We start from the raw sequence: 23108 nt of genomic DNA on the forward strand, positions 1-23108 counted from the left end.
AGTTGGGCAGGACAGGACATAGTAATATTCGGTGTCGTCCTGATCTAGGCCAGCGAGAGGGTCTTCTATTTCCTCCATACCCAGCTGGGCGTTAGCCAGCTTTTGTTCCAAGTCCAGACATCTTTCCTGAAGAGACTTCTTCATGCGTACCTCTTCATCCAGCTTTTTCTGGGCTTTCAGCAAGTCGTTTACTAATGACCTCATTTGAGATTTTACTACTTCAACTTCTTTTGGAGATTGATTGATCGGACTATTCAATCCCTCTACCGGAGCAGCTGTTTCAGCGGTCTGTTGTTCTACGTTGACGTGAGTCAGCGTACTTTTGGCATCCAAGGGCTGCTCTGTTGCAGTCATCTCAGTCTGTGTTGCCACCTCAGCTCTTCCAATAACCTTTGAGAGCTCCGAACCCCTTTCGTTTGAATATTGAAGTTCGTGTTCAAGTTTTTCCCATTTCAGAGTCCTGTCCTTCAGCATATGCAGGAGTTGGCTGACCGTTAACTCCTCTGACATCAGATGTTTTGTGTGCTCCTGCTCCATTTTCTCCATCAGCTGCTTCTGTTGTCTTTCCAGATTCTCCAACTCTATATCAAAGAACTCTTTCGTTGCATTCAACTCTTGCTCAAAACGGCGAAGCATTTGTTCTAATTGCTGTTGTAGTTTGAAATGGAGTTGAGTTCGAGCCCGGTGTCCCTCAGAAATGGGCACATCAGTAGACTTGCCAGACTCAGAATCCACAGTTAAACTATGTTGTTGTTGCTCAGTGGAATTCTGTGCTGAAACTTTGTCTTTTGCACCTGAGTTGGGCTTACCATCATCCGTTCCAGAGTCTGGGCCGACTATCTTCACCGAGTTCTCACTCGTTATTGTTTGTAGGAAATGCCAGTCCATATTCATTTTCCTAATCCACTCCCGTCCTAGTAGTGGAGAACCTCCTTCAGATATCACATATAAGTCCATTATTTGACTGTCTTCGCCCTTGTGGACCACTGCAACCTCTATTTTCCCGATGGGGTACACTCTTTGCCCCGTGTATGTTTTCAATATAATCCCCGTATCCTGTAGGGGAATATGTTGGAATAACTTTCCGTAATCTTTCTTATTTATGACCGTCAATGCCGATCCAGTGTCCAATTCCAGTTTTACTTGGACTCCTTCTATCTGAAGAGTGACCCAAATCGTCTGGAGGTCTGCACCCTTACCAGCGTTGAGTACTCTTAAGCTAGCCAGTTCATTACAGGTTAAGCTAGCCAGTTCATTACTGCTAGCGTCTGAATCGGACTCCTGTTCGGTCACCTTGTGTACCTTTGCGTATTTTCCTTGCGGTGACTTCTTGTTGCTGGTCTTCTTCCCTGACCTGCATACTCTAGCTATATGTCCAAGCCTACCACAAGTTCTACATTCTTGGTTTTTAAACCAACACTGGTTCTGATCATGCGTTGTCTTTCCACAACGATAACATTTGCCAGAACTCACACCCAATTTGTGTGCACTGAGCTCCGGTGACCGTAGCTGCATTACTGCCGTGCCTCTCGCTGCGGCTTCGTGTGCTGCTGCCATAGTGACCGCCTTCTCAAGCGTCAGCTCATTCTCCTCGAGCAGTCGCTTTTGTGTATCCTGTTTAAATAAACCACACACAAATTTGTCTCGTAGTGCATCTGTCAGTCCCATTCCAAACTGGCAATATTTCGCTAATTTACGCAATTCCAGCAAATATTCAGCATTGCTTTCATGCTGTAGCTGCCTTCTGTCGTAAAATTTAAATCGTTCCGCTAGCATCAGCGGCGTGGGGTTTAGATGATCTTTCAGGACAGTAACAATCTCATCGAACGTCTTATCCGCCGGTTCATCTGGTGATAACAGGTGTTTCAATTGCCCGTATGTCTTCGCACCCATTAAATTTAATAATGTTAGAGCTTTATCTTGGTCACGAATTTTATTGGCCTTACAATAATTTTTTACTCTTTCAACATATATGGCCCAATCTTCGAGGTCACTATCAAAGGTGCTAATATTCCCGTGTTTAGGCATTGTAGATTTGCAATTTCTCAGATTTTATTTTGTTTACTTGTTATCAAAGATGGCGGCTTCCCGCTCTTGCCGTCGTCCTCCGCCCACAAAATGGCGGTTTTCCCGCGCTTGGCGGTCTTCACCCGTCCCCCGACGCCGTCTCCCTTCAGCCCCCGAGTGCGGCCCTTATCTTCGCCGCGATCGATAGCCCGCGCTGTGCACCGCGGCTCTCGCACCTTGAGCTTCTGCAGCCACCGCGCCTTTCAGTCCGAGTGCGGCCCTTATCTTTGGTTCCGATCGCTGGCCCGCGCTGCGCCTCACACTTGAAGCGGCTCCCGGCCTCTGGCTCACCCGCTCGCGCGGCTCTTGCTCGCTCCCTCCCGGGCTCTGGCTTACCCGCTCGCGCGTTTCACCGCGGCTCTTATCAGGGATTGCGATCGCCCTTATCTTCTCCAACTTCCCCAGCCCTGTCTTTGCAGCCAACGCTGCACGGCTTACCCCACCACCTAGGTTGAACAAGGAAACTGCAGAAAGACTTCTGTCAGTCGCTGGAAGCTGTCAGGATGGCTGCTGCACTCCAGTGCTCAGTCGCTGATGGAGGCTTCAGAGTCCTAAAGCCTGTCGCTTCTAGTGGGGTGGTGATGTTTGAAACCTCTCTTCAACTGCCGCAGGGTAAGAACCTGACTCGTCGCCAGTGTTAAGTATGTGTATTGTATTGAACAATTAACACAAAGACTTAAACGTATAACTCAAACAGGTCTTTACTGGTTGGAGGTAGGGACTATACGTAGGTCTTTACTTCATGCCCACAGGCGGGAACTGAGGGGAGATCAGTACCCACAGTACTATTTATACCCCTATGGCCAGGAGTGGTACTGCGTATCACTACGCCCAACAAGTAGTGCAGTCCTGTCCATAGGTTCAAAGTAGCACACATATTACATACACAACAATACCCACCCTCTATATGCTTCAGAGACATGGACCATGTACAGCAGGCACCTCAAAGCACTGGAGAGGTACTACCAACGCTGCCTTCGCAAGATCCTGCAAATCCATTGGCAGGATAGGCGCACCAATGTCAGTGTTCTTGCTCAGGCCAACATCCCCAGCATCGAAGCTTTGACCACGCTCGATCAGCTCCGATGGACGGGCCACATCATCCGCATGCCCGATACGAGACTTTCAAAACAAGTGCTCTACTCGGAGCTCCGACACGGCAAGAGAGCCCCAGAGGAAGTGCTTCAAGGACACCCTCAAAGCCTCCTTGAAAAAGTGCAACATCCCCACCAACACTTGGGAATCCCTGGCCCAAGACCGCACAAAGTGGAGGAGAAGCATCCGAGAAGGTGCAGAACACCTTGAGTCTCTTCGCTGGGAGCAAGCGGAAGCCAAGCACAAACAGCGGAAGGAGTGCACATCAACCCAAGCACCCCATCCACCCGCTCCTTCAACCACCGTCTGCCCCACCTGTGACAGAGTCTGTAGGTCCCGCATTGGACTCATCAGTCACCTGAGAACTCATTTTTAGTGTGGAAGCAAGTCATCCTCGGTTCCGAGGGACTGCCTAAGAAGAAGAAGGAATGGAGTGCATGGACTTTTGAACTAGACTGCCCTGACCATTAACTGGACCAGGCAGCGGGCGGTCGAGGGGGTCGTTCAGCCCGACTGCCTGCCTCTCTTCCGCGGCCACGTTCACGCCCGGGTGGCCCTGGAGATGGAGCACGCGGTGTCCACCGGCATGCTCGAGGCCATCCGTGACCGATGGGCGCCGCAGGGACTGGAGTGCATCATCACCCCGGCCATAGAAATTTTAATTTAAGTTATTAAGTTTTATTAGTTACCGTTTATTTGTTTTAAGTGTGCATCAAAAGTGTACACTAAAGTGTTTTTTACTATGGGTACCTACCTGTACTGTTAATATTATTGATTTATCTGTAAAATTTACCACTGCATTTATACTGTTAACCCTAAAGCTGGTTTTAAGACTTTGTTTTATTGCGGCTAATGAATGTAATGGATTTATTATGTAATTGATGAGTTGTAACAAGTACTACCATATTTAAATAAATATGTTTGACTCAAAAAAAGAGTACACTGCCCTGAACACACAAGGCTTTGCGCATGCGTGCTGAGTGGGCGTGGCCAGGAGCCGGGGCGAAGCCAGGAGCTGGGGGTGGGGCCTGGGCCGGGGCCGGATATCCGTGTCTCCCCTGGCGACCGGGAGGAGGGGGTTGTTCGAGGATGGACAGCCCCGAGGCGGCCTTCAGTCTCTTCTACATCGTGCTGTCGTTCTGTTTCGTCTTCACCCCGACCGAGTTCCGCTCGGCGGGGGTGACGGTGCAGGACCTGCTGTCCGAGCAGCTGGGCAGCGAGGACCTGGGCTTCATCCACTACCACATCCGCCGGACGGCGGCCACCGCCACCGTGCACTCGCTGCTGCCGCTAGGTCAGGCCAGGGCCGGGCCGCCGGGGGTCGGGGGGTTTGTCACCCGGCTCGGCCTCAATCTCTGCATGTTGAGAGGCTGGGATTCAGCTGGAGGGGAATCGCCAGTGCTTTAATTTGGGGGGCCGGCAGTGCTGGCAACTGAAGTTTTGTAAACTTCGGACGGTGCCTAAGCGCCCCCCTGATGCACCCACTTGTCAGTATTAAGCTAGCCAGGGATTTTGGGGGTTTTGCTTAGTAAAATTGCAGATGTTAATCAGTCGCTCACAGTGAGGGGGTTTGATGTCTCAAATTCAAATGAAGTGACTGGAGCCGAAAATGAAAGCTGCCGGTTAATAGTTCCTGTAGTTACAAAAACTATGAGACAGGTGACGTGTGTGTGTTTGTGCCAACTTGGCTCATTCTTGCCTCGGAGTTGGAAAGCGGTGGGTGTGAACACAATTTTTTTTTTTTTTTTTTTACAATTTAAATCGCTTTATTGGCATGATAAGTTACATCTTATGTTGCCAAAGCATCAAAATACATTTATGGTTTAGCACATAAACGCAGTTCTATTCATACAGTGTATAAACAGGTATATCCCTGAGTGTATAAATATACATTCGCATTGTTTATATATATTTTTTTCTTAGTTTACTGGTTGTCCCTCTGTTCATGGCAAGCTGTAACATAGTGCGCCGCCAGTGTTATACAGCTTCTCTCCTCTCCCAGTAGGAATGGGAGTTTTTGGTTGTCATTCAGATTTCTGAAATCAGGGCATATTTGTGAGAATTTTTGGTAGAAATTCTCCCTGATGCCCTGATATTTTCCACAAGCTGTGAGGAAGTGCATCTCTGTCTCCACCACTCCCTGACTGCAGTGAGAGCATATCCTGTCCTCTCTTGGCAGCCTGGTCTGCCTGTGTCTGCCTTTTTCGATCGCTAGGCTATGTTCGCTAAGTCTGTACCTTGTCAAGGTTCTTCTCAGTTTGTTATCCTTTACCATGGTCAGGTAATCAGCTATGTTGTATTGTCTGTTTAGGGCCAAGTAGCAATTGAGTTTGCTTTGGGTTTTTGTTGTTTCTGCCCAATATGTCAGATATTTTTCCTTTTGCTTAGCGACGATTGTGTTGGGTCGAATTCTTTGTGTTACCCTGTCACTGTCCTGGGGCTGGTTATTGTTAGTATTGTTAGTAGTTACTTCACTGAGTCCCAGGACTAATTGACTGAGGGTATTCTTCTTTATGGTCAGCTCTTGGCATTTCAGGGCGTCGTAGTGATAGCATTGGGGATTGCTCATTTGTAGGTGATTCCAAAATTTGGTGGCTCTTTTTTGGATAGTGATTATTAATGGATATTGGCCTAGTTCCGCCCTGCATGCATTGTTTACTGTTTTCCTTTGAGTCCGGAGGATACTTTTACAGAATTCTGCATGTAGGATCTCAATTGGGTGTTTGTCCCATTTTGCAAATTCTTGTTGAGTTAGCGGTCCCCATACCTCACTGCCATAGAGTGCAATTGGTTCAATTACTGATTTGAAAATTTTGAGCCAAATGCTAATAGGGATTTCTATTTGGATTGATTTTTTGATGGCATAGAAAGCCCTTCTTGCTTTCTCTTTCAGTTCATTCACAGCCAGTTTGAAGTTTCCCGTAGAACTGATTTTTAAGCCCAAGTATGTGTAGTTAGTGGTTTGTTCAATTTTGGTTGTTCCTACTGTGAAATTTATTTTGGGTCCCTGATGTTTGGATCTTTGCTGGAACACAAGGACTTTGGTTTTTTGGGGATTTATTGTCAGGGCCCAAGTCTGGCAGTACGACTCCAGCAGGTCCAGGTTTTGCTGTAGCCCCTCTTTAGTAGGTGACAGCAGAACCAGGTCGTCTGCATAGAGGAGGAATTTAACCTTGGATTCATATAGGGTGAGGCCGGGTGCTGTAGATTGTTCAAGTAGTTTTGCCAATCCATTTATGTAAATATTAAAGAGTGTCGGTGAGATTGGCGAGCCCTGCGTCACCCCCCGCCCCTGTGGGAAGTATTTTGTTTGTTTGTCTCCAATTTTAACTGCACATTTGTTGTTTGTATACATTGATTTAATTACATCATATGTTTTCCCTCCTACCCCACTTTCGATAAGTTTCAGGAATAAACCGTCATGCCAGATGGAGTCGAAAGCCTTCTGGAAATCTACAAAGCATGCGTAGATTTTGCTTTTGTTATTGTGAACGTGTTTGTCAATTAGGGTCTGTAGGGTGAAGATATGATCGGATGTTCTATAGTTTGGCAGGAATCCAATTTGGCTTTTACTCAAGACATTGTGCTCCTCAAGGAAGTTTATAAGTCTTTTGTTTATGATGCTACAGAATACCTTCCCCAGGTTACTGTTTACACAGATGCCTCGATAGTTGTTTGGGTCGATTTTGTCCCCACTTTTGTATATGGGCGTTATGAGTCCTTTGTTCCAGATATCAGGGAAATAACCGACACTCAGAACCAAGTTGAAGAGTTTTAGGATAGCCAGTTTCATTTTGTTGTCTGTGTGTTTAATCATCTCGTTTAGTATGCCGTCTGTCCCGCAGGCTTTTCCTGGTCGCAGGTCCTTGAGTTTTTCAAGAAGTTCTTTTTCTGTTATTATGGCGTCCAGCGGGTTTTGGTTATCTTTTATGGCCATTTCTAGCTTTTCCAGTTTTTTGCATATTTGGTGTTGCTCTGGTCTTAGTGTTTTTTTCTGGTATAATTTTTCAAAGTGGTTTACCCATGTGTCCCCATTTTGAATGGCCAAATCGTCGTGTTGTTTTTTGTGTAGTGTTTTCAAGTTTTCCCAGAAACAATTGGAATCAATGGATTCCTCCATGGAGCTGAGTGTATTCTTAATATATTGCTCTTTTTTGGTTCTGAGTGTGTTTCTGTATTGTGTTAGTGTCTGACAATAAGTAAGGCGTAGTTCCTCGTTTTCTGGATGTCTGTGTTTTTGGTTTGATATTTTTCTAAGTTTTTTCCTCATGTTATGGCAATCTCGGTCAAACCATTTTTCATAGTTTTTTGTTTTGGGTTTGTTCTTGCGAGCTTTCAAGTTTGCATTTGTTGCCAAATTATCAAAAATATTGTTTAGTTTACTAACTGCCCGGTTTACGCCTTCTTTATTGTGAGTGTATATGTTATCCAGAAAGGTGTCTAAGAGAGCTTGAGTTGATGCATTGCTAATTGTTTTCTGGTATTTTTCCGTGTCGTTTTTGGCCCATCTGTACGATTTTTTGGTGTTGTACAGTTTACTGGGTTGTGTTTCTATGTTGTTTGTTTCTGTCTTTTTGAGGAACATAGTAATTTGACTGTGATCTGACAGTGTTGTTTGTGGTTTGACTGTGAATGCTCTGAAAGAGGATGGGTCTAAGTCTGTAATCATATAGTCTACTGTGCTGCAGCCAAGAGGTGAGCAATAGGTCGATCTTCCTAGGAGGTCTCCTATGAACCTACCATTGACAATGTACAGACCCAGGTTTCGACAGAGCTGTAGTAGCTGTTTTCCGTTGGTATTTGACTGCTTGTCGCAGTTATGCCTGTATGGAAGGGAAGGGATGTCAAAGTGGTTATTCCCGAAAACATAATTGTTTCCCTGATTATTGGTGAAGTCTGGTTCTTCGCCCGTTCTTGAATTGAGGTCCCCACAGATCAACACGTTCCCCTGGGCCTGGTATTGGATAATTTCCCCCTCCATGTTGGAGAAGGTGTCCTCTTTAAAGTACGGGGAATCGATTGGAGGGATATAAAGTGCGCAAATGTAAACATCTTGGGTGTTTGAGATAATCTCCCTCTCAAGTTTGAGCCACATATGGTTTTCGCCCTTTTTTATAAATTTGATGTAATTCTTAAGTTCTGTTTTAAACCAGATCAGTATGCCTCCGGAGTCTCTGCCTTGGGTTACACTTGGTAATTTATTGGAGGGCACCACCAGCTCAGTGTACCCTTGGGGACAGCCAGTGTGTCCTTTTCCTTTATACCAAGTTTCCTGTAAAATGATAATATCTAGGTCTTTAGTTTCATCTATGAACTCTGGGGTCCTACTTTTCACTTCTCGCAGTGAAGAGCGTAGACCTTGGATATTCCAGGTCGAAATATATAAGGATTTCATGTTAAGTTTGATCTTTTACTATGATAGGTTAAAGAGTGGTACGTGTTTGTCGTGTCTAAGTGTGGGAAAAAAAAGATCACATCAGTTGTCTACAAAAGTTAATACAATTTGGTTACAGTTCTTTCTATTAATTAGTCCTTGATCCATAAGGCGGAAGTAGATGCTGCTGCACATCTGCTTATTGTCTCTTAATGGATTGTTTCTGTCTGAGGTATTGCGTACGTCCTGTGCATCTCTCCCTCTGTCTGGCTGGGAGCAGTCCTATTCCCCTGTGGGACAGGAGTGGTGCAGGTCTGACATTGTTGTTTTGCATGGGGATCCTCTCTGGTCTCGGTTGGTGTGTTGGTGGTCCTTGTAGTGTTCCTGATATGTACCCCGCTGATCTCTGGTGGTCGGGGGGGGGTCCTCTTGGAGTCTGGGTATGGACCCGGTTAAAAGCGACGTCCTTCAGGGCTTTAGCAAGGATCGATATTCTTTGCCTTTGGATGTGGACGTGGTCGTAAAGACATTCCTCATCGAGGGTGGGGTGTTGGGCCAGGTGTACGTTGTGGTTTGATTCGCAGTCTCTTGCTATGCTGGCATTTATCTCATGAATTGTGTTGTTGTTGAAGTCTGTTCTCGGCAATATTGTGGAAACAGTGATTCTAGTGTTTGGAAATGTACTGCTTGCTTTCCTAATCATTGCTCTGAGCGATGTTGCTACTTCTTTCTGTTGGGTCTTTAGGTCATTTGTGCCCGTGTGTATTATTATGTGTTGGGGGGAGCCTAATCTGGCTTTGGTCAGCCATCCCATGGCTCTGTTTGTTGTTGGGCACCAGATCTTTTCTACTTTACTTCTAGGGAATAGCTTTTTCTCCCATAGAAATTTCCCATTTGAGTCTATGAGTATTACGACGTCAGCCTTGTTTGTGTTTACTGTCTGGTGGCTTTCGCTTGGACTCATAGTGTGTGTGCTGGGCTGGGGTGTCTGGTGTGTGCGTACCTCTTGTGAGCGGCCCGCTTGTGGTTCCACGGTGGTGGGGGAAGATTGCGAATCAGTATGCTGGTCGGTCTGTGTGGCACCCCTTGTATTGTGTGTCTGTTGCTTTTGTTCCGTGTGGGAGTGCAGCCGTTCCGTCCGGCTCTGTCTTGTCTTATCTCTAGCCTCTGGTTGCTGGTCTAATGGTGTTTTCTCTCCTCTATGGCTCTCTTCTTTTTCCTGCAGCTCTTTCACCTGATTCCTAAGTAGATTCACCTGGTTCTCAAGTAGCTTCAGCTCTCTCTTGTGTCTCTCCCTCTCCTGATTTTGATTGTCATTCATTTTGAGGAAGTCCTCTCTAAGTTTAACCATCTCTATCTCTAATTGATTAAATTTATCTTTTGGTTGTATCTGGCTGTGTGATCCCGGGGTATGTGTCTGGTCGGCCCTGGTAGGCTCACTCACTTCCTGGCTAGGCTGGTCGGCCCTGGAGGGCTCACTCACTTCCTGGCTATGCTGCTCTTCTCTTGGTGAGCTGGGAACACCCGTACTGATGAGGGAAGCTAGCACAGCATCCAATTCACTCCAGTTTTTTTTTTGCCTCCAGCCCAGAAAACTATTCTTGCTATTGATAACTCTTTGGGTGATGAAATGTTTCCTGACATTAGACTTGAGTTGCATCTGACTGGCTTCTATATATTCCTACACGTGATTTAATTTGAGCTACTAATCCAGATTAACTTTCTATTCACTTGATCATTTTACATTACCTCTGTCTCTAAGGTTTTCTCTGATTTGCCTCCTTACAAGGCAAAGCAGTCATAATGTTTCAAATCTTTCCTCACGATTGTCTTCTGACAGTCGAGATCAGCCTTGTGGTCCTTGGCTATGTTGCTTCCAGAGCATGGATGTTTTTCCTTTGTGTCATTGACCAGAACTAAACACAGTACCTGAGGTGCAGTCTAACCATAAAACTACACAGCTTCAATATGAAGTCCTCAGACTTTTACTTTATCAATTTGGCAATATAACTAGCCATCTTGTTTGTTTTGTTAGTTGCTGCTTTGCAATGACTGGACATAATCCAGGTGGTTTAAGTAGATCAGAAAGAATAGGGGGCCTAAGGATGAACCCTAAGTATATTTCCCCAACCTGAGTCACTCCTTTGATTAGTAGTACCCACTATTTCCTCTCTGTCACCCAATTCCTTATCCACCCTCAGTGCCGTATGAAGAGAGTACTGCATTGCTGAAGCTGCTATTCTTGAAATGAGACATTAAACCAAAGTCCTACATATTCCAGTGGTGCAAGTGGATGTTGAAGATCACATGGCACAAGAGGAGTAGCGAGCTCTCCTGGTGCCTGGGCAACATTTCCCCCCATAGCCAATCTTGCCTGAAAGTAGGTTGACTGGTCATTCATTTTATGCCTAATTATGGGACAGTGCTGTGCACAGAATGGCTGTTGCATTTGCACACAAAATGGCCAAGTGTAAGATGATATATGAACGCAAGGGTTATATTGGAGAGAAAGGGAAGGATGGCGATAAGGATATAGTTAGAGTAGAAACATTGAAGGTGTCTTTTTTTGATTCAAGTGATGACAGCAGTTTTGAAAGTATGTGAGTGATCCTTTCCTGAAGTGCTCTTTTCATATATGTTACTCATCTCTTACCACTGTTTGTTTATTGCAGGCTATTATGCAGGAATGTGTGTTGCATCTTCTGGTGAAAAGCACTTCTACTTTCTAGTAAGCGAGGGTTGGATGATTTACTTGGTGATTGCCCTGCTTCTCCCTGCCATTGTTGGCCTCGTGGTGTTGTACTGGTCCTTAAATAAGTGGGGCAACCATCCGATAGCCAGAAGCCTTGCGCACCATGCCCTTCCGCAGTCTGGTTGGAGAGCTGTGGCATCTTCTGTTAATACCGAGTTCCGAAGGATCGATAAGTTTGCTTCTGGGGCACCAGGAGCCCGAGTTATTGTCACTGATACCTGGGTGATGAAGGTGACTACGTATAGTGTTCATATCGCACAGCAACAGGACATTCACCTCACATTGACTGAATCAAGGCAGCATGAGTTGTGTCCTGACCTGAATACTCCAGTACAATTCCTCACAATCCGAGTGGGCAGCATCAATCCCAACGTCAAGCCATTCGACATTAGGTAGGTAATGGATTCCAATCTACAGCTGGATATCCAATAGTTATCCAAGTTGTCGCTGATTAAAATTTCAAACCATACCCCCTTGCCTTACAGGCCTGATTTCCCAATTCCCTTCCCTTAACACCAGCATTATGTCCTTCTACCCCCTCCGCACCCCAAGCAGATTGTTTTGGTGAGTGGGTGGGGGTGCAGAAAGAAAGGAACTAAAATTGTTTCACATCCGAAATTGAAGTCCAGGTTGTCTATATATGTTTGTCTGTTTATTTGCAGGCTGAATTCGACGGAGTATGGCGAACTGCGTGAGAAGCTCCACACAACAGTTCGCAATGCCCATAATGTCGTCATCCATCAGTCTCTGAGCGACATGTTTCTTGACACGTTCAAGATCCAGGTGGAATTGAACCAGCGGTATCATCTATCTGGTAACCAGGTAAAGGTTATCAAAATGAAGCTTTCTTTTTACCTGTATCACTGTGATGTTGTGTGATAATACAGCCATGCAAAGTTACTGCTGGGCCCAATCCTTTGCCTAAAATGAGATATAAAGCATATCCTCTGGATCTGTGATTCAGTCCATTACCGTTGCACCATTTAACAATGGACGGAGGCCTCTCAGCTTGCACCCTCTGTAAACTTGAGCTCATCTAAAACTGTGGCCCGTATCCTAACTTGCACCAAGCCCCATCACCCCTGTGCTCGCTGACCTATGTTGGCTTCAGGTCTGGCAACGCCTGCATTTTAAAATTCTCAGCCTTGTTTTCAAACCCCTCCAGGACCTCGCCCCCCTCCCTAACTCTGTAATCTCCTCCAGTCCTACAACCCTCCGAGATCTCTGTGCTCCTCCAATTCTGGCCTCTTGAGCATCCCTGATTTTCTTCGCTCCACCATCGCCATGCCTTCAGCTGCCTAGGCCCTAAGCTCTGGAATTCCTTCCCTAAACCCCTCCAACTCGCTACCTCTCCCTCCTCCTTTAAGACTCTCCTTAAAACCTAGCTCTTTAACCAAGCTTTTTGGTCACTTGTCCTAATAATGCCTTATATGGCTCGGTGTCAAATTTTGTTTGGTAATGCTTCTGTGAAGTGCCTTGAGAAGTTTTACTACGTTAAGTGCGCTATATAAATGCAAGTTGACGTAAGAAAACTACTAGGCACTTGGTCAGAGTATTAAACAAGCCTTTAATCGACTGTTTCACAACATGGAAGAATAGTTATCCTTCACTAGTTCCTGTTTACAAAATGTCCCTGAGCAAGCTGGGCCCGTGCCCGAGTATTTATACTCTCCCTGGACAACGCCACCAGCAGGCCGCCCAGTATATTTCATAAGTCATTTCTACATGAATGGCACGATTTATGTCACAAGTTGTTAGTACTTTAACCTGAATTAGTGAAGGTAAAGCCGTTTTCTGTAATTTCCCCTCAACCATGTTTATTTTGACACCCCCTCCTCCTTTCCAGTTGGAAGAGATGGTGTGTGGGCCATCAGACACCTCCCATCATATGTGTCTTTCCTGCCTCCCCTTCTAATGACTGCCTGAGTAATGATTAAGCTCCTTAATACAATTGATGTCTTTTTGGCTAAGCAGTGGGAGAAAGGGAGCTGTTTTTTATGGTTATACAAGGAAATCAAAATAAAATGTGTTGCTTGCATCAGGTGGTGCTATAAAAGTTAGTATCATCAATACAGTATGAATATAATTCTTAATTAAAACATTACAATAGAGGCGGAGGGCTGGCTGGATGTGGGTCAGCTTAGACCTTTTGACCTTTTGATCACGGTGGCATAGTGGTTAGCACTGTTGCCTCACAACGCCAGGGACCCGGGTTCGAATCCGGCCTCTGGTGACTATCTGTGTGGAGTTTGCACATTCTCCCCGTGTTTGCGTGGGTTTCCTCCGGGTGCTCCGGTTTCCTCCCACAGTCCAAAGATGTGCGGGTTAGGTTGATTGGCTATGATAAAAAATTGACCCTTAGTGTTAGGGGGATTAAATACGTGGGGTTACAGGGATAGGGTGGGATATGTGTTGGTGTAGGGGTTACGGGGATCGGGTGGGATATGTGTCGGTGCAGGCTCGATGGGCCGAAATGGCCTCTATCTGCACTGTGGGGTTTCTGTGATTCTGTGACCTGTGCATGTTTTTGCTGAGCTGAACCTTTAATGAGAAAATTGCACCCTTTTTTTCTTCCTTGCCACCAAGTGTAGCCTTTGCTCAGTGCTTTCCACTAATGGTAAGGCTGAGATCAGGAACTCACATGGACTTCAGGAGGGAGGTCGCACTTGCCTTTAAAAAGATTCAGTAAGGTATCGCTGCCATGGCTGACGAGGGAAATACAGTCTGGAGTGTGCCTTTATTAATATGAAAGCTTTGAGAGCTTTTCACACTCCACACTCAATTATTTTGAGGGAAAAAAAATGCCTTTTTTTTCTGACTTGGAGCCATGAATTTATAAGCACTTGGAAATCTATAAACTTCCTCCAGTCTTTGTGATAGACAGGATATGGGGTGTGAAGCTCTGCTTAGAGTCAAATATGACGCCGACGTTGCAAACAGTCTGGTTCAACCTGAGACTGTGATCGGGGAGGGGAATGTAATCGGTGAGTGGCAAGGGTAGGGAGGTTGCGGCAGAAGCAGCAGCTAGCCCTAAATGCGGTTATTTGTGAGCTGTGAGGCATATAACTGGCTTGGATGACAATGTTCAAAGCAAAATGATGAAAGGTTTTGATAGAGTAGACACAGAGCGAGTGTCTCCACTTGTGGGGAAGAGCAAAACTAAAGGTCATTTGCTTGGTTTGCTGAACGACCAGTTCAGTGTCCTCTGAGACGACATTAGTTGTGATCTAAGATCACGTAACAGGGTGGGCCGCGAGAAGGCTGTCATCATCCACCTCATCATCCATCAGCTAAACCCGCAAAAGACCGTCCCCTTGGCATTTCACCTCAACACCCATCAAGCAAACCAAGCTTTGAAAGTCTCCTTTTGCGGCGCAGAGGTAAACCATGCCCAAAAAAAACCCTCCTATTTAGGAGTTGCGCTCGATCGCACCCTGTCGTATAGACAGCATCTCCAGAACCTTGGGAAGAAACTAGAGTAGGGTCAACTTGATCCAGAAACTCGCCGGATCCACATGGGGAGCAGACGCTCAAACCCTCCGTACGGTAGCACTCGCCCTGGTGTACCCTACAGCGGAGTACTGCTCTCCGGCATGGCTATCGAGTCCACATGTCCAATCCGTTGATGTCCAGCTGAATTCTACTATGAGAATTATCACCGGTACGCTTTTATTGACACCAACACCTTGGCTGCCCGTGCTTGCAAACATCGCACCACCACACCTACGCCGCGAATATGCAGTCTCCAGAGAATACAACCGCTACACCAGTAAAGACATGCTGATCCAGGCCGACTTGAACAACCTACCACCAATCCGTCTCAAATCTAGAAGGCCGTTTTGGATCGTCGCCGAAGCCCTTCAGCGAACTCTCCTCAGCCTTGATGACAGATGGTGAAATGCTTGGAAGAACTGTGACATACGCAATAGGTTCCTTACAGAGGGCCCCACAGTACAACCTGAAGGATCAAACCTTCCTCGCAAACAGTGGACAACTATTAACCACCTCAGAACCAGTTATGGTAGATGCTGCCACCTTCTCCATAGATGGAAGATTAAAGCATCCCCATGTGACTGGAGCTCCTGATCAGACCCTGGAGCACATCATCGAACGCTGTCCTCAGAGGAAATTCACAGGTAGCCTACAAGATATCCACACTGCTACATCGGAAGCTTTGGCCTGGATATCTGACTTGGATATTGACATTTGATTTGCTTTGCTACTACAATACAAAAGATGACGACTAGAGATCATCAATATAAGATAGTCACCAAGAAATCCAATAGGGAATTCAAGAGAAACTTCTTTACCCAGAGAGTGATGAGAATGTGGAACTCGCTACCACAAGGAGTGGTTGAAGTGAATGGTATAGATGCATTGAAGGGAATAGAGGGTTATGCTGATAGATTTAGCTGAGGAAAGATGGGAGGAGGCTCGAGTGGAACATAAACGCCAGCATGGCCTGTTCCTGTGCTGTATATCCGATGTTCTCCTGTGTTAAGATCTCAAGTTTTTAAACAATACTAAAATCTGAAGCAGAGCAATTAATGAGGATTAAAGGTAAGTACAGATGAGACAGGCTATTCGTCCAATCTGGCTCATCCTTCCATGGGAATCTGCAGTTAGCCTCCCCCACCCTAATCACAGCTTGCAACTGTCTCTTAAATGATCCCAAAGTTTGTGTCTCCACCTGGAAGCCCATTCTAGATATTAATCTCTCTGAACAGCACTTCCTGTCATCACTCCTGAACTTGCCTTTATCTAGTTAGTATTTATGTCCCCTTGTTCTGCAGCTGTAGTTGAACTTGAAATAATGCTCCAGATTAATGGGCCAGAATTTGCTGGCAAAATAATGGCGAGTTTAATGCGCACGCCATTATTAGTGTGTAAATTGTGCAGCAGTTTGTGGTGAGGAAGAGATACCCCATGAGTTGCGAATCACCACACATTGCTGGGCGATTTGTGCCGCTCTGCCGTTGGCCACATGAAGAGCAGGCGAGTTCTCCCCAGTGTCCTGGCCAATATTTATCCCTCAATCAAACTCGCTAAAACAGATTATCTGCTCATTATCACATTGCTGTTTGTGGAACAAAATTGACTGCCATGTTTCCTACATTACAACAGCGGCTACATGTCAAAAAGTACTTAATTGGCTGTAAAGTGCTTTCGGACGTCCTGAGGTTGTAAAAGGCGCGATATAAATGCAAATCATTTATGATCTCGGGGATCAAACTAACCTGCACTGCTCGTTAGGGCTTTGATGTTTCCTTTGAAAGCAGCATTCGAGCTGGGCCAGTACACTGCATCATCATGATTGCCTCAGAATTGAATTATTGCCTTGGTGATGTAGCTCTGCGTTCTGTTTACATAGAAACATAGAAGATAGGAGCAGGAGTAGGCCATTCAGCCCCTCGAGCCTGCTCTGCCATTCAATGAGATCATGGCTGATCATCCAAATTCAGTACCCTGTTCCTGCCTTCTCCCCATATCCCTTGATCCCTTTATCCTTAAGAAATATATCTAACTCCTCCTTGAATATATTTAATGAATTGGCCTCTACCTTCTTCTGTGGTAGAGAATTCCACAGGTTCACCACTCTCTGGGTGAAGAAATTCCTCCTCATCTCTGTCCTAAATGGCTTACCCCTTATCCTTAGACTGTGACCCCTGGTTCTGGACTCCCTGACCATCGGGAACATCCTTCCTGCATCTAGTCTGTCTAGTCCTGTTAGAATTTTATAAGTTTCAATGAGATCCCCTCTCATTCTTCTAAACTCCAGCGAGTATAAGCCCAATCTACCCAATCTCTCCTCATACGTCATTCATGCCATCCTAGGTATTAGCCTGGTGAATCTTCGCTGCACTCACTCCATGGCAAGAACATCCTTCCTCAGATAAGGCGACCAAAATTGCACACAATACTCAAGATGTGGTCTCACCAAGGCCCTGTCCAACTGCAGTCCTTGTTCCTGTACTCAAACCCTCTCACTACGAAGGCCAACATACCATTTGCCTTCTTAACCGCCTGCTGCACCTGCATGCTTACCTTCAGCGATTGGTGCACAAGGGCACCCAGGTCTCGTTGCATTTCCCCTTCTCCCAATCTATTGCCATTCAGATAATAATCTGCCTTCCTGTTGTTGACACCAAAGTGGATAACCTCGCATTTATCCACGTTATATTGCATCTGCCATGCTTCTGCCCAATCACCCAACCTGTCCAAATCATCCTGGAGTTTCTCGGCATCCTCCTCACAGCACACACGCCCACCCAGCTTTGTGTCATCTGCAAACTTGGAGATATTACATCCAGTTCCCTCGTCTAGATCATTAATATATATTGTGAACAGCTGGGGTCCAAGGACCGATCCTTGCGGTACCCCACTAGTCACTGCCTGCCACTCGGAAAAAGACCCGTTTATTCCAACTCTTTGCTTTCTGTCTGCCAACCAGTTCTCTATCCAAGTCAATACCTTGCCCCCAATCCCATGTGCCTTAACTTTACACGCTAATCTCTTGTGCAGGACCTTATCGAAAGCCTTCTGAAAGTCCAAATACAGGAAACTTTCTTTTATCTGGCACGGACGGGACCGACGTGGTGCCGGTTCATCAAAAATTCCGGATAACCGAACGCTACAGTAAAAGATAGGGAGAGCTGACAGCTCCGTATAAAGCAACAAACCCAACTGTAGAACAATGAACACAAGTTTCAAGCGTCTCTGTAGCTTAGCAACAGCTGCAGCCACACCCTTGCACAGCACAGATGGAAGAAGGCAAATAAATATGAAGTAAAACCTACTCCTGAATTTTGCCGGTTAACCGACATTTCTGGTTATTCAGGTGCCGGTAAATCGAAAGTTTCCTGTACACCACATCCACTGGTTCTTCCTTATCTATTTTACCAGTTACATCCTCAAAAAATTCCAGTAGATTCGTCAAGCACGATTTACCTTTTGTGAATCCATGTTGACTTTGTGCGATCCGGTCACTGTTTTCCAAGTGCTTTGCTATTACATCTTTTATAATGGACTCTAGCATTTTCCCCACTACCGATGTCAGGCTTAGCTAATTGCTGCTATGCACTGACTGGCCAGTAATTAGTCTGTGATCACACACACACATCTTCTAGCAGTTCAACACCGTTTAGAAGGATTTGGATTTTTTACAAAACTGGCCCAGCAAGTGTAAAATAATTAGTCTAGGAACAAGGAAGCAAATAATGGAATAAAAACACCTTTCCATATCTTGGTAGCCATTTATCCTCCAAAGCTGACATTGATTCTGAAATCCATCACCGCCTGAGTTGTGCAAGTGCAGCCTTTTCTAAACTGAGGAGGAGAGTCTTTGAAAATCATGACCTCCAAGTCCAAACTAAAATTCTTGTATACAAAGCCATCATCCTTCCCACCCTTTTTATATGGAGCTGAAACCTGGACTACGTACAGTAGACATCTCAAAGCCTTAGAGCAATACCACCAACGCTCTCTACGCAAAATCTTGAGGGTCAGCTGGGAGGACAAGCGTACCAACTGGAGTATACTTGAAGAGGCCAATATCTACAGCATCACTACGCTCATCATGCAGCATCAACTCCGATGGATTGGACATGTCATTCTCATGTCAGACTCACGTCTCCCATAACAGGTTCTGTACTCCCAGTTGAAGGAAGGGCAGAGGTCTCCTGGTGGTCAAAAGAAGCATTACAAAGATAACATCAAAGTAATCCTTAAAAAGTTCCATATCGATATTAATAACTGGGAGGAAGTCGCACTGGACAGAGACAATTGGAGAAAATGCATCCACAACGGTGCCGCACTACATGAAAAGAATCTCCAGCGTGCCGCTGAGGATAAACGCCAGTGCCGTAAAGAGAGACAACAACTTAAGACCCATACTCCAGTCACTACCAATAGTCTCACATGCCCACACTGTAGTAGAGTCTGTGGATCTCGGATTGGCCTCCACAGCCACCTGAAGACCCACAAGTAGATGACTGATGAAGGACATACCATACTCAAATTCGAGTGGTCGCCGATGATGATGATGAATTAGTCTAGGAACAAGGAAGCAAATAATGGAATAAAAACAAAATGCTGGAAACACGCAACAGGTCAGGCTGCATCTGTGGAGAGAGAAAAACAGTTAACGTTTTAGGTAAATGACCTATCGTCAGAAATGGAAAATGTTAGAGATTAAGCAGGTTTTAAGAGTGCAGAGGCAGGGAAAGGTGGGATAGGAGGAAAGAACAAAAGGGAAAAGGTCTGTGATAGGGTTTCTTTGTAAAGTCGGTGTTTAAGAGTCACAGTCAGTGACAGAAAATGAGCCTTCTCCGAGATCCGCTTGAGATCAGAGGGGAGAGAATAAAGGGAAGTACAAACCTGAGTGCGCGGATCAGGGCACCAAACAGAGTTGCTTCAGCTTGGCAGAGTGCACGCGCCAAACTGAAGAAGATCCAGTCAATGGCTGGATCCGGATAACGATTGTATGTTTTAATGTAACAAGCAGTGTACCAGTCAGGAAAGAAATCTGGGGGTTATAAAGAGAAATTGTTGAAACCACCAGCTGTCTTTTGGATGAGACGTTAAACCTCTTGGTAAAAGACGTAAAAGATCCCATGGAACTATTTGAAATAGAGCGGGGCGTTCTCCCAGTGTCCTGGCCAATATTCGTTCCTCAACCAACACCTAAAATCAGCTTCTGGTTATTATCACAGTGCTGTTTGTGGGAGCTTGCTGTGAACAAATTGGCTGCTGTATTTCCTACATTACAACAGTGACTACACTTCAAAAAGTACTTCATTGGCTGTAAAGTGCTTTGGGATGTCCTGAGGTCATGAAATGCCTGTCTTTTTCCTTTTTTTATTGTTAAAAAGAGAAATGAGGTGTCAAATTGCATTAGGAAAAGGATGGAATACAAATTGAAGTAATATTGTACATGGCAATAATTAGACTCCAGCTGGGGTGCTGTGACCGTACTGGTCATCACATCATGAGAAGATTAACATTGACCTTGAGAGGATGCAGCATGGAGTTACCAAAATTATACCAGTTCTAAGATTATACAAATTGTGGAGGAGTTAGATTTATTTTTATATGAAAAAGTGATAGAGGGTAGAGGACTGTGTGTATGAATTAGAACTTTAATGTTAAAAATAAGAGAGTGAGCTCATTAAATCCTTTACTCATGTGCCCTACTGAGGTATTGACTAACGTTTTCTAATTGTAAAATGTTTCTTTTGAAACAGGAACTGGAGCCGTGTATTGGCTGCATGCAGACAGCCGCTAACATCAAACTCGTCAAAGTCTGTCTGGAGCCAAATGAGGGTGAATGTCAGCAGTGTTACTGTCGCCCCATGTGGTGCCTGACCTGCATGGGGAAGTGGTTCGCCAGCCGCCAAGACCAGCAACACCCAGAAACGTGGCTTTCCAATCGGGTGCCCTGCCCTACCTGTCGGTCAAAGTTCTGCATTCTTGACATCTCCATTGTGTGCTAAAGGGAATCTGAAGTGACAATGGGACTTATTCCTCGCAAGGCCCAAGTTGTCTTATCTACTAGCAAGATTTCATTTCTGGCCTCTTGCATGCTCTTGCTACAACTCCAGCTGATATTTTTCTTTCTGAAAGCTAATTCAAATGGCTTCAAGCCACCTCTCATGTCCCTGAACTTTTCATTATTTTTCTTGTTTTAAATTCCTACCCCATAGTTTGTGGACTGCTGCCCCACTTCTAATAAGGACTGTGGATGAGTCTTCACAAGCAAAATTCCTGAGAGAAGTTATTTTCCCCAGTATCCACCCCAAAATGGAACCCGTCTCCTTGGCAGGCGAAGAACTGATGGCTTTTGCAGCGGAAGTGGGCAGATTCAGAGTTGCCTGGAACGCAAATCTTCAGATCACTACAATTCTTGTACTTCTAGATTGCCACGGTCTGACTCTTGGAATCGCTAATTGCATTGAATAGTTTGAAGCACTTTTGAACTTCAGACTTGTATATTTTTTTATTTCTCGACTGTCTTTTGGCTTTATACTGCAGATGTGGATTCTCAATATTTTTTTATATCTCCAATTGCAATTAACCTTTTCTAGACAATCACTACAAAGACAGTCCATTATAGTTGTGGATGACACTGTCATTGTTATCCAGTCGATCCTTTCTAATGCACCGTGCTAACTGCACCTCTCATTTTATGACCAATTTCTGCAGCCTGCTGATTTCCTGGGTGTGCGTTTTTTTTTCTTCCCCCCCCCCCCCCCCCCCCTGCTGCCGGCATTACAAGTTGCATGTGTCTCACTCGGGATTTTCCGACGCCTGGCGTTCCATCAGCTGCACTGTGTCTTTTATTAGTTCTCGGGATGTGAGCGATACTGGCAAGGCTGGATTTCTTGCTCTGAGAGGGTGGTGACGGTGGTGGTTCTGCTCCTTGAGCCGGTGCTGTCCCTCTGGTGATGGTGCTTCCACGACGGTGCTCCAAATGCCTTTCCTCCACTAGTGAGAGGGAACTGGAGCAACTCCCATCCATTTTGTGTTTAACAATAAAAGTTATACATAATGTCAAATTAAAATAAATACAAAGAGGCTGGAAGTGGTGCAATGCAAGTTCTTTTGGAATAATTCTGAAGAAGGACATCACATTTCCCTGATCCCCGTAAAGCCAGGTAGTTTAGCAGAAGTTTGACACTGAAAGTATCCTGCAGTAAAGCCCAGTATCACCAATTCCTTTGGGCAATATTTTAACCAGAATGTGCTCCTATTTAGGAATAAACCAAACATAATTTGGACCCGTGGTGATCCTGAAGGGGTTTCTCCAGGAGCAGACACTGACTCTTCATTCCTGATCTATGCTAAGTTAGTTTATCTCATTCACAGTGGCAGTGTTAACATTGGCTCAGAATCCCGGGGATTGGAGGAGGGGTAGAAACAATGGTTGTGAGGCAGTGACTCCTGCACTAAAGTGTACATGTGAGGCATAACGGTCTGGATAGGTCCACACTGGCGGGCACCCCCTCCTCCCCTTCCCATGGTTAACCAGTCTGCCAACACTCGTTATACTTGCATCTGAGAAATATAGAGGGCTGCAAGCGTTTCAGGAGGGAGCAAAATTGGGAGAAAGTGAAAATGGTTCTTGCTTTCTTGAAAGTAACTTTAAATAACGCTTTGGTTTTCAGATGAAATCGTATTTTGAAGCTACAGGCCCTGTATTTTCTATTAGCACTTTATTTTAGAATTATAAATCGCTTATCAATATTCTATCCAGAAGATTCGTACCATACATACTGACTGTATTTCATTTCCCTCCATCCCAAAATGATTTCTGATGGCTGTTGTCAGCAAATAGAGAATTCAACACTGAATAAAACTTCCCCAATGAATTTATGTAATTTTTTTAATATTGTGCTCTTCCGGTCCATAATCTTAATTTTGTCTTGCAATTTTTGGTCAGATTTTTATCCGTTAACATTTCACATTCATTTTTACTGTGTCCACTGTCATGATGCAGCTGCAGGTTCACCAGCAGGTGGCCCGGTGGAGTAAGTTTGTGAAGTGTTTCTGAATTCTGTCTCCAAATTGTATAAAAAAAACTTGTCTTCAATCTACCATAGGCAAACCTACGGGCAGTTTACACGTTCACAATAAGTGGGTTCAAATCATCGTTGGCCTGGGGGTTCGTATTGTCATAAACAGCTTGAGGTTTTATCACTGAAAACCTTCAGACATTATTAGCTGGTAATCATTTCTATTCTGTTTAATTGGAATTTGTGGTTTATATTGTACTGTATCGAAGGCTTGCATCTGCGCTCACTGGGAGGTCGAACTCCAAACCAT

At 45.1% G+C, this 23108-nt stretch overlaps 1 protein-coding gene across 1 annotated transcript; it reads left to right on the plus strand.

Moving 5' to 3' along the window:
* Positions 1–4196: 4196 nt before the first annotated feature.
* tmem129 (transmembrane protein 129, E3 ubiquitin protein ligase) lies at positions 4197–22654 on the plus strand. The gene is made up of 4 exons (XM_085975432.1): positions 4197–4456; positions 11209–11680; positions 11951–12110; positions 20531–22654. Exons 1-4 carry the CDS (start codon positions 4252–4254, stop codon positions 20777–20779), a joined length of 1086 nt encoding a protein of 361 aa, XP_085831558.1. The 5' UTR covers positions 4197–4251; the 3' UTR covers positions 20780–22654.
* The last annotated feature ends 454 nt before the right edge of the window (positions 22655–23108 follow it).

Source organism: Somniosus microcephalus, chromosome 2 (genome assembly GCF_052327205.1).
Source record: "Somniosus microcephalus isolate GS21.2 chromosome 2, FLI_Smic_1.0, whole genome shotgun sequence".
Taxonomy (NCBI): Eukaryota; Metazoa; Chordata; class Chondrichthyes; order Squaliformes; family Somniosidae; genus Somniosus; species Somniosus microcephalus.